The sequence below is a fragment of the Choristoneura fumiferana genome, chromosome 3 (genome assembly GCF_025370935.1).
Source record: "Choristoneura fumiferana chromosome 3, NRCan_CFum_1, whole genome shotgun sequence".
Taxonomy (NCBI): domain Eukaryota; kingdom Metazoa; phylum Arthropoda; class Insecta; order Lepidoptera; family Tortricidae; genus Choristoneura; species Choristoneura fumiferana.
The window spans coordinates 16,024,354-16,037,194 of record NC_133474.1 but is presented as its reverse complement, the minus strand read 5'-3'; the positions used below and the strand labels follow the sequence as shown (position 1 = coordinate 16,037,194).

The window sequence follows — 12,841 nt, the reverse complement described above, 5'->3', positions numbered from 1 at the left end:
AAAAATATTCTAATTATAAATAAACCCGCGTAGCTCACCCAAAAACTATGAGATTTGACATTTCGGAGACCTCACGCTACACTAGCGCCTCTAGTGGCGAATTCATACGCGATAGCCCTTATTGCCGATAATGTTGTGTAACGTCACTACTCTGTTCCGTTTCACACATTGCGTCATTAAAAAAAAATATATTTTTCTATCGTATCGTATTCGATGGAGTCTAACTTAGAGTCTAATGGACACTGATATTGCTATATATTTTTAAAAAGTACAGTTTTAATTTTTTTTCATTATTTTACTTCAAAATAGAAATTAACTATAAAAAATATTTTTCGAACATAGTATGCGTAAGTCACAGACTCATCAAACTGAAATGAAAACTCATCATAGGTGAAAACTGAAAAAATGTGAAAAACATACATACATATTATTATCTTATTATAGTAAAATTTTGAATGTTTATAAATCTATAAATAACATACATATTTTCAAAATCGACTGGGTTGGATGGATGGAAGATAACTTCGTCCGCTGAGTCAAGGCTGTCATATCACCTGCCCGAAATTTGATTGTTTTGATCAGGTAATTTTTCATTTATAAATTAAATATTTTTTTAAATAAAAATATAGCTGTGGTAATACCTGTAATATAGGAATACTTGTTTTTTGTACTTTAGATATTTAGCAGCGGCAAACACTATTCCAAAATCCTACCATTTATAGATGTAATGGATTGTAACTAAAATACTCGTAGACCATTGGGATGAGTGACAAAATTCAAAAGGAAATCAAAAGCACAAGTGGCGCCAGGGACACACAGGTCTTTTTCCAAAAACCAATTTCTTAATTGTAACATGCATAACTGAATAAATTTAATGAAGAATTTAACAACTATTACACTATAATATTTGGTTTAGATAATTGTAAAGAAATGTAAGAAGTAGAATAGAGTAGCCATAAATAACACAGGATAATAATTAATAAAGGGTTTTTATTTGTTACTAACATGATACAACATTAATGTAGAGATTTTACGTTCATTACTAATCATGAACTACCCATACTTCGCTTTTTTATGAAATAAAAATTACTCAACAATCTTGACCTGATTTTATAATAAAACTGATAAGTACATATGAAATTATAACAATATGAATTACTATGTCACATCATCATTAATAAATAATAATTACTTGTTGTTACTTATTTTATAAAGGTCTTTTTCAATAAAAAGACAAGATTATTTATTTATTTCTATTGCTAAAAAAACAGAAGTATGCATGAACAGTTTATAACAACACAAAATTATTCTCTGAACATAACACTTTAATTGGTAAAGGAACAGAAAATTTTGATTTTTGCTTTTAATAAGAATTGTTTTAATATCTTAAAACATTAGGCATGTATATTGTGGGCAAAACACAAACCTGCACTCACACTTGAAAATAAGTTGTTTCTATTGGTGTTAATTGGTTATGATATTCATACACATTTGTAAGATATAATATTAGTATTTATTCGTATTTTTCAATAATACTCTATTTTTAGGTAGACTTGTTTGATTTAATAGGGGGTAGTTGGCCCCCCGCGCCTCGTGAACCTGAGCACCCTGATTATGGGTCAGTGCCTGCCAGAAGCACTATGCAGCGCTCATCCCAACATGAACGGGTCAAATCTGTCAACCTCTTGAATCACTTGGCTCCCGAAAGACGCAGAAATAAGCCCACAACATCAGCAAGTAGGGCTTCGTCGAGTTTAGAAGATCGACCAACAAGTAAAATGGTTCATGAACCTAAGAAAATTGAAACTGGAATTCTTGTAGGTAAGTATTTTTTTTATACTACACCTACCATTTAGTTATTATACTAAATAATACTACTTGAACTTAAGTACACACAGAGTACTAAATTTAAGGTTTAAGGACCTCCACTTGGCATTGTCGGGCCATGAATTGCACTCTTTAGTAATCTATTCCTTACTCCCCCCCCCTTGGGAGTACCCTTTAGTGAATAAACTACTATTATGAACAGACTAAACCTTATGCATTTTCCACAATTATAAGTAGGTAGGTAGTTGTGTGTTTTAAATTTTTTCATCTAACTGACTTGGCTGACTCCAGTTATACAGTTGCAATGAGGGCTATCGTTTTTTGTCTCACTAGATGGCGCACTGTTGCGTGAGGTTTTTAAGTGTGGCTTTCAGAGTCTATTATTACGGGCGTTAAAACAAAGTTTAGATTAAAATCATATTTAAAACACCTTAAAACCGTACCATAAAAATATCCAGCCACCACAGTGTTGCTTAGTCCCGTTTTGTTCGGAAAAAAAAGGGAGGACAAAAGTTTCCGTAAGACAAAATTGTCTCAAAACACAGACATTCATTGCCCCGTAACGCATAATTGGCATAATTAATTTCAGGTAATGCAAAATATTCACAAAAAAATTCTAAATTATAAATAAACCCGCGTAGCTCACCCAAAAACTATGAGATTTGACATTTCGAAGACCTCACGCTACACTAGCGCCTCTAGCGCCGAATTCATTCGCGATAGCCCTCATTGAGACAAAACAAATAATCACCCTTTTGCATTTAACATTTTGACCTTCAAACTCCTAAAAATATTCAAACTTGATTTGTTTACATGTGCTTAGACATTGATATGACATTGCTCTACAATTCAATTATCTTAGTTACATGTTCCCTTTTAATAAACAAATTGTATGTACAAAAATTTGGTGGTAGTTGTTCCGAAATATGCATACCATTTTTTAAGTTAACCAGGACAAGCTGTCACTATATAAACATTTAACAACCACTATATAATAATATTGTTAAACACTCTTAACACCACCAGTACAATACTGAGTGCACTATTCGTGCCCATAGTCATTCTAATATTAACTTTCCTAGTTTCTAATTATAGGCATTGTATGGCGCGCAGTGGGGCCGGCCGGTTGGCGCGGACGTAGTGCCGCAGAAAATGTCGTATCCATATTTACAGGAGCTTTCTGATGATGAAATTCCTCTGTGTGTCCTAGCATATGACCAGAGTGTGTTAACTTTTAAATATATTTTTTTTACTGTTTGTCATATCTTAGTGATTGGGAAGTGAGGTCATTGACACGTGTTCCGTTTATGATGTTTCGATGCAGACGTGTGCGGCGATGGTCCCGAGGAGCTGTACGACTCGCCGGCGTTGGGGTCGCCCCGCGCGGCGCCGGCTCAGAGCGCCTCGCCGCTCCACTTGCAAGAAGACATTGGAGTCGGCTCGCTAGTCGAAGTTGCTACTGATGTTGACCAACAATACTATGGAGTCGTTAGGTGGATTGGAATTATCGATGGTAAGTAATTGAATAAACTACCTATCAAAATCTGTCATTTAAAAAAATACTTCTTTGTGATTATCTAAAAAAAATTAAATAGTTGTTGTCACGACATAGTTACAATTTCTCCACTATCATGCATCTTTTCTATAACTGTGTCTTCAGAACGATGTAGTTTAAAGACGGCTCCCCAGCAGAAAAATGTTCTGCTGCTGGGGAGCCTGCAGTAGTCAACCGCTGGTGAGTTTCGAGAACAGTGTTTTTTAGTAGGTATGAAAAAATTATCGTACAAAAAACACTCTTCTCGCTACTCGCCGGCGGTCGACGGTGGCACTAGTGCCATAGGTAGGAAATTGATGAGGTTCTCCGCAGAGACGCCGACGGCGGGCGTGGAGCTGGAGCAGAGCGTGTGCGGGCTGGGCGACGGGGCGCGCGGCGGCGCGCGGCTGTTCTCGTGCGCGGCGGGGCGCGCGCTTTTCGTGCCGCTGCCGCTGTGCCGCCGCGACGCGCGCTTCCGCGACACGCCGCCGCCCGACCCCGCGCACCCCGGCGCCGACCCGCACCTCGACCAGGTGGGTCTGTCAGCTCTGGCGTATTACCCCCCACAGACCTTCCGGTGTACCGTTGAACTCGAACCATTTGATTCCTGCCTGCCTGACCCACCGTAGAACGTTCTCGCAGTAAGTGTCATAATAAATTCCCTTGTCAAAGTGACATGTTCAGAGCCCTTTGGGGCCTACTTGCAGAATAAACGTTAGTTTTTTTTTTACACAAATGTGGACCCTCTATGATGTTTGTTTGTGGGGCAGCCGGAGTGCCCGCTGGTGGCGGGCGTGGTGCCGCCGCTGAGCGCGCTGGGCGAGCTGGCGGGCAAGAACCGCGGCATCCAGGGGCACCACAACTCGTGCTACCTCGACGCAACTCTCTTCGCCATGTTCACATTCACCAGCGTGTTCGACGCGCTGCTCTACCGACCGCCCGAGCCGGAGGTAACGGGGCGGCCATAGCACAATACACATAACAATATACGAAACATTTGTTACGTGTATTGTGACCATACATTAAGTTTAGCGGGGAGGAAGGAGTCTGGTCGAATTTCAATCATTCTTATGCGGGAGAGAAAAGGTCGCGGCAAAAATCACTCGATTTTTTCCCGCAGGGAACAGTCAATAAAACTGAGAAAGTTGGGTTTATTTAAATACATTTTCCACTATATGCCCTACACACGATCGCACAAGTTAACGTATTAACACTGTACAATTAAAAAATACGTACGCAATTTGAAAAATCTAATGTGAGATTACATTTGACTGACGACGTGCTTTGAGAGTACCTAACATTTACGCTGTGGTAGCATCTGATGGATATTTGTTTCAAAATTAGGTAATCATAAATATATTGTAGACAAGACACGTTTTTACGTCAAAGCTTTTAAATTAAATGGACAATTAACATTAATAATTAATTATGTAAACCACTTCATTACTCTATGAAGTACTTTATGAACCACGTTAATTTATGAAGTATTTTTTTATCACTATGTACTTGATTCAGTCTCCTTAATTACGACAGCAGGGCTACTACGAAACGCGATGTTCGTATCGTACCGTCCCTCTCGCTCTCGTATTAAATAGTATAATTGTCAGAGGGACCGCACGACACGAACTTATGTAAACCACTTCATTAATCTATAAGTAATTAATAAAAAGCGCAATTTATAAGTATTTTTTATCACTATGTACATTCAGTCTCCTTAATTACGACAGCAGGGCTACTTAACGCGATGTTCGTATCGTACGTCCCTCTCGCCTTATTAATAGTATAATTGTCAGAGGGACCGCACGACACGAACTTCGAGTTGCGTAGTAGCTCACTTAATTATACGTAAATTAACTAAAAAGCGCAAAATAACTATACTATACTATGATTCATTTTGTGGTAGCGTATCTAGATTCGCGGGGCCTGGAAAAAGGTTACGAAATTCATACAGAATACTTCCAAGATTAACATTAAAACTGTCGTGTCATGTTTTAGTCATAGTTTCGTGTGGTGTGTCAGGACTCGCCGGCGTACTTGGAGGTGCAGCGGGTGCTGCGCGAGGAGGTGGTGAACCCGCTGCGGCGGCGCGGCTACGTGCGCGCCGACCGCGTCATGCGCCTGCGCACGCTGCTCGAGCGGCTCTCCGACGTGCCCGGCCTCACCTGCGAGGAAAAGGTCGCTACCACGCACCCACGCCAGAAGGCGGGCTCACGGCGTGCTGTTTCAATAGGCTCCAATAGAGCAGACACCCGCCTTTGCTTTGCTCTATTAGATGACATGAAATTAGCATGCCGTGCGGGCGCCAAACCGTGCACCCGAGCGAGTTAGCGGAGGCCCTAAGAGCCTCTCCTTGCTATTATTAAATAAATATCACGGGACAATTCACACCAATTGACCTAGTCCCAAAGTAAGCTTAGTAAAGTTTGTGTTATGGGTACTAAGCAACGGATAAATATAATTATATAGATAGATACATACTTAAATACATAGTAAACACCCAAGACCCGAGAACAAACATTCGTATTTTTCATACAAATATCTGCCCCGACACGGGAATCGAACCCGGGACCTCAAGCTTCGTAGTCAGGTTCTCTAACCACTAGGCCATCTGGTCGTCTAACATTATTGCACACACATATTTTTGTATACATATATTTTACTATTTTTTTATAATAGAGGTGAATGGATCTTTCTCATCTCGTTTGAAATAGAAGATGGGTGCACATTAAAAAAGTAGGATATTTTCTACATTAAATTTATAATTAAGTATGGTGAATGGATTGAGGTTAACGTGTGCTGAGGATGCGTGCTCCGTGCAAGTTACGGTACGCACCAGAAAAATGTAATCGTTATGAAGACAAAATCGCAGTAAAAATCATTTTTTTTTGAGAATTGGTATGAGCGGGAATTCGTTCCACACTGAGCCAGGGAAATTAATTTTATTTACATGATTTTTGAGCCAAATAGGTAAGTACATTACTTTTGTGATCATAACACATCTAACAGGAGTCTGACTGTTTTCATGGTATCAATTGCACACCTCTACGTCTCTCCAACCGCCGCTACCCAACGCTACGACTAGCCGTGGTGCTGTGATTGCGCACTCCAGCCGCGCCAATTTATTGCTATAGAGGGCTCAGCCGCTCTACTAAACTGCGCGAGTGCAGTGCGGTCACCATATGAAGCTGTTCATAAGCGCTCGTTTCCTAAGAAAACCTTTTGCTAATGAACTAACAAATAAACTTTCTAGACAGGAGTTTCTCGGTTCTGTTTGATCCGTATTTGGTACTTTATCCGTTGCAGGACCCCGAGGAGTTTTTAAACGGCCTCGTCGCGCAACTGTTAAGAGCGGAACCATTCCTGAAGCTGTCTTCGGGACAAGAAGCGTTCTGCTACCAGTTGTTTGTGGAGAAGGACGAACACGTAACTTTGCCCACCGTTCAGCAGCTGCTTGAACAGTCATTTGCCACTTCTGGTGTCAAACTTAGTGAGGTACTAATTTTTTTTTTATTTAATCAAACGGCACATGCTAATAAACTAAATTTTGGTATCGCCAAACTGTTACCAGTTTGTTGGCGATGAAGCGCTCAATACATTTTTTACATATTTTTTCTAAAAGGTTTGTCAATTAATTTGTTTGTTTGTGATTTATGATTTATGAATTAATGTTAGGAAAATTTCATCACTGGTCTATCCATATCTATTGATCTAGCCAAAATTTTATCCAGATAAATTGCAAAGTTCTCATGGAACAGCTAGGAAATACCTAGCTCTTACTCTCAACTTGGTCTACGTTCCGCGAGAGCTTAAAATTTCTCGGTACCTAATAATGTGGAAATTGTGGAATAATGTAGCTTTCTAGTAGAGAAAGATTTTTCAAAATCGGTCCAGTAGCAAGATTTATACAAACATGTATAACTGTTGTGTTTCGGCGTGGAGAGTAAGACAGCCGGTGAAATTACTGGCACTTGAGGTATCCCATCTTAGGCCTCTAGGTTGGCAACGCATCTGCAATTCCCCTGGTTTGCAGATGTTTATGGGCGGTGGTGATCTCTTACCATCAGGAGACCCACTTGCTTGTTTGCCATCCAGTCGTATAAAAAAAAAAAAAAAAAAAAAACATAGACTCAAACAAACACACAAAGTTTACCTGTTTAATATATTAGTACAGATACATCTATTTTGTTTTTCTCATTATAAAGAAATACTTGTTTCAGGTACCAGCTGCGTTTATTATTCAAATGCCGCGATTCGGGAAGCAGTACAAATTATACCCGAGGGTACTGCCGTCGCCACTACTGGATGTCACTGATCTCATTGAAGGATGTAAGTTTTTTTTCTCCAATATGCTTGGAAATGTCCGCCAAACTGTCGCAAACATAGTACACGAAGTTCTTCCTCATAGACTGCCACAAAAAAAAAACACTTCTCGGCCGATTTGTTAGATCAATTTCCCAGAATCGTTATTTCCTAGTAGAAAAATTTCCTTAAAAATCTGATATTTTTTCTGTTAATTAGAAAGGTTATTCCTATCGATTGAAAAAATTCAAGCGTTTCTAAAATTTTCATCCATTCCCCATTGTATTGAAAGAAATTGTATCAAATTACATTACCATGCAGGTTTTTTACTTTTTAAATTCACGTTTTGACTACGGTAAGTCAATCTAAACAGCCTGACGATCAAATTCCTTCTAGGTACCTTTTTTTCTTTTTAAATCCTAGTCCGATTCAATTTAGGAAGAAACAGCGTCTTTAAAATTGTCTCGAACAGTGCCATTGTTAGGGTGCCGGAGCCCGTATAGTTTCGCCAATTCGTCATGTCTGTCTGTCTGTCCGTGCGTCCGCGGCTTTGCTCAGGGACTATCAATGCTAGAAAGCTTTAATTTTGCACGGATATAATGTAAAGTATGCCGACAAAATGATACAATAAAAAATGCAAAAAAAAATTTTTTTGGGTAGGTACGGTACCTCCCATAGACTAAAGTGGAGGTGGTTTTATTTTCTCATCCAACCCTATAGTGTGGGGTATCGTTGGATATGTCTTTTAAAACTATTAGGGGTTTGCTAAGACGATTTTTTGATTCAATGACGTGTTTGCGAAATATTCAACTTTAAAGTGCAAATTTTCATGAAAATCGATACAAATTCCATTATTTGTCGAGTCTCAAACTTTTAAAAAGTTAATACGCCATAGAAATGTTGGCACAAGTCGTATACAACTAACTCAAGTGGTCGGTATTAGTTAATTTGATTTTTTTTATTGGGTCTGAAACAGCTTGGGTGTTTTCGGTGGAAAAATACACCTGCAATTTTTTTTTTTTTTTATGAAAAGGCGGGAAATTATTGCGGGATTTTATTGCAATAAAATTAAATCTCATAATATTTTAAGAAAAAGTTTATTCTAATTTAGAATTGTTCACCATTTTTGAGAAAAACTATATTAGTCTCTGCTGGAATAGCAATACGGTATTTGACAACTCCTGATTTTGCCATATCTTAATATTATTATGAAAATATAGATATACAGATAGTGTTTAGCGGAGAGAAAATTTAAATCGGTTGAAAATTGTATTTATAGTGATTTTTTGAAAAATCTATATACCTGTCTCTATCTCAAACGCTTTTCTCTATGCAGCAAGTATGGCGATACTGGCGTGTAACGTCACATGCCAGTATGTCTTTCTCTGTCTAATCTTGAATTTCAAACCTTTATAACTTTGTTATTCTTAAAGGTAGCTTAAAAATTGTTTTTCTATTTGATAACAGGCATTGTGTAGTTTTAATTTATAAAACATATACAAAATAGTCAAATACCGTATTGTTGGCTGTAGGTACTCAGCCAGCAATTGCCTACTTTCCAGCCACGACAATAATCTACTAATGAGAATCGTATTTAATTAATCGGTAAAAACGGGACCCTATTACTAAGACTTCACTGTACGTCTTTTTGGCTGTCACCAGGCTGTATATCATGAACAGTGATGCTAGACAGTTTAAATTTTCACAGATGATGTATTTCTGTTGCCGCTATGACAACAAATACTAATAAAAACAAAATAAAATAAATATTTATGGGGGCTCCCATACAACAAACGTGATTTTTTGCTCGATATTAATAACGGCTTGAAATATTGACGGAATATTAAGTTTAATATTCACTTTAAATATAAATAATTAAAATAAAATAAATATTTAAGGGGGGCTCCCACACAACCAACGTGTTTTTTTTGCCATTTTTTGCTAATTTCTATTGTTGTATACCTGATGGTACGGAACGGCTCGCACTTGGCCGGTTTATTTTAACTTTTAAATTTTTTTGCTGACCATAAACTATGGACTTCACTTTCTAATATGTAAAGAATAATGTCAACTTTTACGGACATTTTTGAGAAAACTATTCTTCGTGTTCCGCCTCATCCCGTTTGTTGTACCTACGCAAGGATCAGACGTGCGGGGTTCCGGAGGCTATGGCAGTTTTACCGCTATTCACACCGCCGTCCGCGCCTCTTTTCACGCCTTAAATCGCGTGCGAGTGTGTTATAAGTAGTTTGTGTTAATTCGTCAGTGCCGCGGCAGTGCACAGTATGCGGCGGGCTGGCGCGTTGGGAGTGCGGCGCGTGCGCGCGCGGCGCGGCGCTGGAGGCCGGCGCCCTCTGCGACGCCTGTCTGAGGCTGGCGCATGCCTCGCGCCCGCACCACAAGGTCAGTGCACGGTGTGCGGCGGGCTGGCGACCCCGGTGACCTGAGCTGTAGTGCCCTGTAGTTCCCACGCTAGAACATTCCAGCAGGATGCCGTCTTTTATGTTAGTATCCACATATCTGAAGGATTTTGATATTTATTTTTTTCTCAATCATGCTTCTCCAACATCAACAGCTAACATATTATGAACGCTTTTTTTTTACCTTTATTTGATGCCGGTGGCAGGCCACGCCGCTGTCGGTGCCGGAGGAGTTCGCGCCGGCGCTGGAGGCGGCGGCGCCGCGCGTGTACATGGAGCTGTTCGCGGTGCTCTGCATCGAGCCCAGCCACTACGTGGCCTTCGTCAAGGCCGGCGCGCAGCACGACGCGCCCTGGTGCTTCTTCGACTCCATGGCGGATCGGAAAGGTACGACATCTAGGTCTAGCCCAACGCCAACTTGACAGGGATTAAGCGACTTTATCTAATACGGTATTTGACTATTTTGTATATGTTTTATAAATTAATACTACACAATGCCTGTTATCGAATAGAAAAACAATTTTTAAGCTACCTTTACAAATAACAAAGTTATAAAGGTTTGAAATTCAAGATTAGACGAAGAAAGATATACTGCCATGTGACGTCACACGCCAGTACCGCCATACTTGCTGCATAGAGAAAAGCGTTTGAGAAAGAGACAGGTATATAGATTTTTCAAAAAATCACTATAAATCCAATTTTTCACCGATTTAATTTTCTCTTCGCTAAACACTATCTGTACATCTATATTTTCATAATAATATTAAGATATGGCAATATCAGGAGTGTTCAAATACCGTATTGGCAGCCGTCGACGATTTCTACACACTACTCATCACCTCCCGTCTCTAGCAGCGCGTCTCCCAAATACTGTCGTCAAGTTTGCCTAGAGCTTCCGCTCAACTCGCTCTACTCCAGGGCCGCCGCGCTGCCTCGAAAAGCACTCGTAGAAGGCGACGGAAGACAAGGCTGACCATTGCAATTTGCTTGCCAATGTCAAGGCAGGATGGGGGGCGGCGAATTTTTCCACGAAAACTAAATTGAATTGGGGCTTCTGTGTCTAAGTGTGAAGTGAACTTTTTTATAGGTAGGCTTTGCGAATCCGAAGGAATCTTTGTTTTTACCCGACTGCGAAGGAGGGTTCTGTGTTGAACGCGTATGTATGTATTTATGTATGTCTATTCCTATCGTAACTACTCAACGGCTGAACCGATTTTGATAAATGATACGTCATTGGATTCGTCTTGATGACGCGACACTGGGTGCATGAAATTCTTGAAAAATAAAAATGGCGGATTTTTGGCGCCAAATTGTAAGTTTTCTAAAAATGTTCTTTATTAAAATCTATCGGGTAGCGTATCAAATGAAAGGTAATAACTAGACCTTTCTAAATATATATGGGTTATAATACTTTAAATCTACCAATTTCACAGTATTATTAAAAAAGTGTGGAATAAAACAGTAAATTTAAAAAATCAAAAACCCGACGTCTAAAAATACTAAAAAGAAGGAAACAAGTCTAGTGGGCTAGAACTTTGTTAAGTAGCTAACTTAAAGGTCAACAGTCGGGACCCATTTAAATCGTGACGCTCAAAAATTCTTACGTAATGGGGTCCCGACTGTTGAACTTTAAGTTAGCTACTTAACAAAGTTCTAGCCCACTAGACTTGTTTTCTTCTATTTAGTATTTTAAGGCAGTCGGGTTTTTGTTTTTTTTTAATTTACTGTTTTTTAAGTATTCGAATGGCAACCCTCGATGTTTGTTTGTGGCAGGGGAGCGCAACGGCTACAACATCCCGGAGATAGTGAGCATCCCGGAGCTGGGCGCGTGGCTGAGCGAGGACGGCGGGCGCGCGCTGCACGCGGCCGCGCCGCTGGACCGGCAGCTGCCCGCGCCCGCCAAGCGCCTGCTCGCCGACGCCTACATGTGCTTCTACCGCAGCCCCGACGTCGCCATGTACCGCTAACACGCGGCGAGCAGCCCGCAGCTGGGCGCGTGGCTGAGCGAGGAGGGCGGGCGCGCGCTGCACGCGGCCGCGCCGCTGGACCGGCAGCTGCCCGCGCCCGCCAAGCGCCTGCTCGCCGACGCCTACATGTGCTTCTACCGCAGCCCCGACGTCGCCATGTACCGCTAACACGCGGCGAGCAGCCCGCAGCTGGGCGCGTGGCTGAGCGAGGAGGGCGGGCGCGCGCTGCACGCGGCCGCGCCGCTGGACCGGCAGCTGCCCGCGCCCGCCAAGCGCCTGCTCGCCGACGCCTACATGTGCTTCTACCGCAGCCCCGACGTCGCCATGTACCGCTAACACGCGGTGAGCAGCCCGTCTCGCCTCGTCTCGCCTCGCCGGTGCTAAATCACCATAACGCTGTCTGAAAAAGCTTAATTATCAATTTAATAGCGGATTCCATGTGCATGTGTATTATGTTCAGAGAAACTTTAGCACACAAAGACACATTTGAAACCTAGAATTGCTAAAAGTGGATCCAAAGCGGGTAACGTTTCGTGTGCTCTGCCTACCCCATTTGGGAATACAGGCGTGATGTTTGTGTGTGTGTGTGTGTGTGTGTGTGTGTGTGTGTGTGTGTGTGTGTGTGTGTGTGTGTGTGTGTGTGTGTAAGACACATTTTAGCATTCTTTTGTATTAAATTAGTACATGTCTTAGCTTAGGAATATAATATTATATATATAAATGACTGTGAGATACTTTTGTTACTATATGAATAAAACTAGGAAATTAAATAACACTTAGATTATAATTTATTA

The 12,841-nt window shown here is 40.8% G+C and overlaps 2 protein-coding genes across 6 annotated transcripts in view; one reads left to right on the top strand and one right to left on the bottom strand.

Moving 5' to 3' along the window:
• Positions 1-2,843, bottom strand: part of LOC141426757 (probable phosphorylase b kinase regulatory subunit beta) — a 29,917-nt gene extending 27,074 nt beyond the window's left edge. Inside the window, exon 1 of the mRNA XM_074085898.1 lies at positions 2,762-2,843. Coding sequence (XP_073941999.1) covers positions 2,762-2,764 — 3 coding nt within the window. The 5' untranslated portion in view covers positions 2,765-2,843. The remainder of the gene's footprint in view (positions 1-2,761) is intronic.
• Positions 184-12,678, top strand: CYLD (ubiquitin carboxyl-terminal hydrolase CYLD). Of its 5 annotated transcripts, none has more exons than XM_074085899.1 (12): positions 184-582; positions 677-819; positions 1,548-1,821; positions 3,152-3,340; positions 3,695-3,894; positions 4,132-4,311; positions 5,381-5,536; positions 6,665-6,853; positions 7,579-7,687; positions 9,927-10,063; positions 10,287-10,467; positions 11,854-12,678. In XM_074085899.1, the coding sequence occupies exons 2-12, from the start codon at positions 763-765 to the stop codon at positions 12,045-12,047; spliced, it is 1,866 nt and encodes a 621-aa protein (XP_073942000.1). In that variant the 5' UTR covers positions 184-582; positions 677-762; the 3' UTR covers positions 12,048-12,678. The 5 variants fall into 5 exon arrangements, with proteins under 5 accessions (XP_073942000.1, XP_073942002.1, XP_073942004.1 ...); XM_074085901.1 differs by having other exon boundaries at positions 185-582; positions 1,570-1,821; XM_074085903.1 differs by lacking the exon at positions 677-819 and having other exon boundaries at positions 185-582; positions 1,570-1,821.
• Positions 12,679-12,841: the final 163 nt, after the last annotated feature.

Coding starts and splice junctions, on each gene's coding strand:
- CYLD (XM_074085899.1), top strand. CDS start 763: ATGAGTGACAAAATTCAAAAGGAAATCAAAAGCACAAGTGGCGCCAGG. Junction 1,822..3,151: donor TGAAACTGGAATTCTTGTAG/GTAAGTATTTTT, acceptor GTTTCGATGCAG/ACGTGTGCGGCGATGGTCCC. Junction 10,468..11,853: donor CTCCATGGCGGATCGGAAAG/GTACGACATCTA, acceptor TGTTTGTGGCAG/GGGAGCGCAACGGCTACAAC.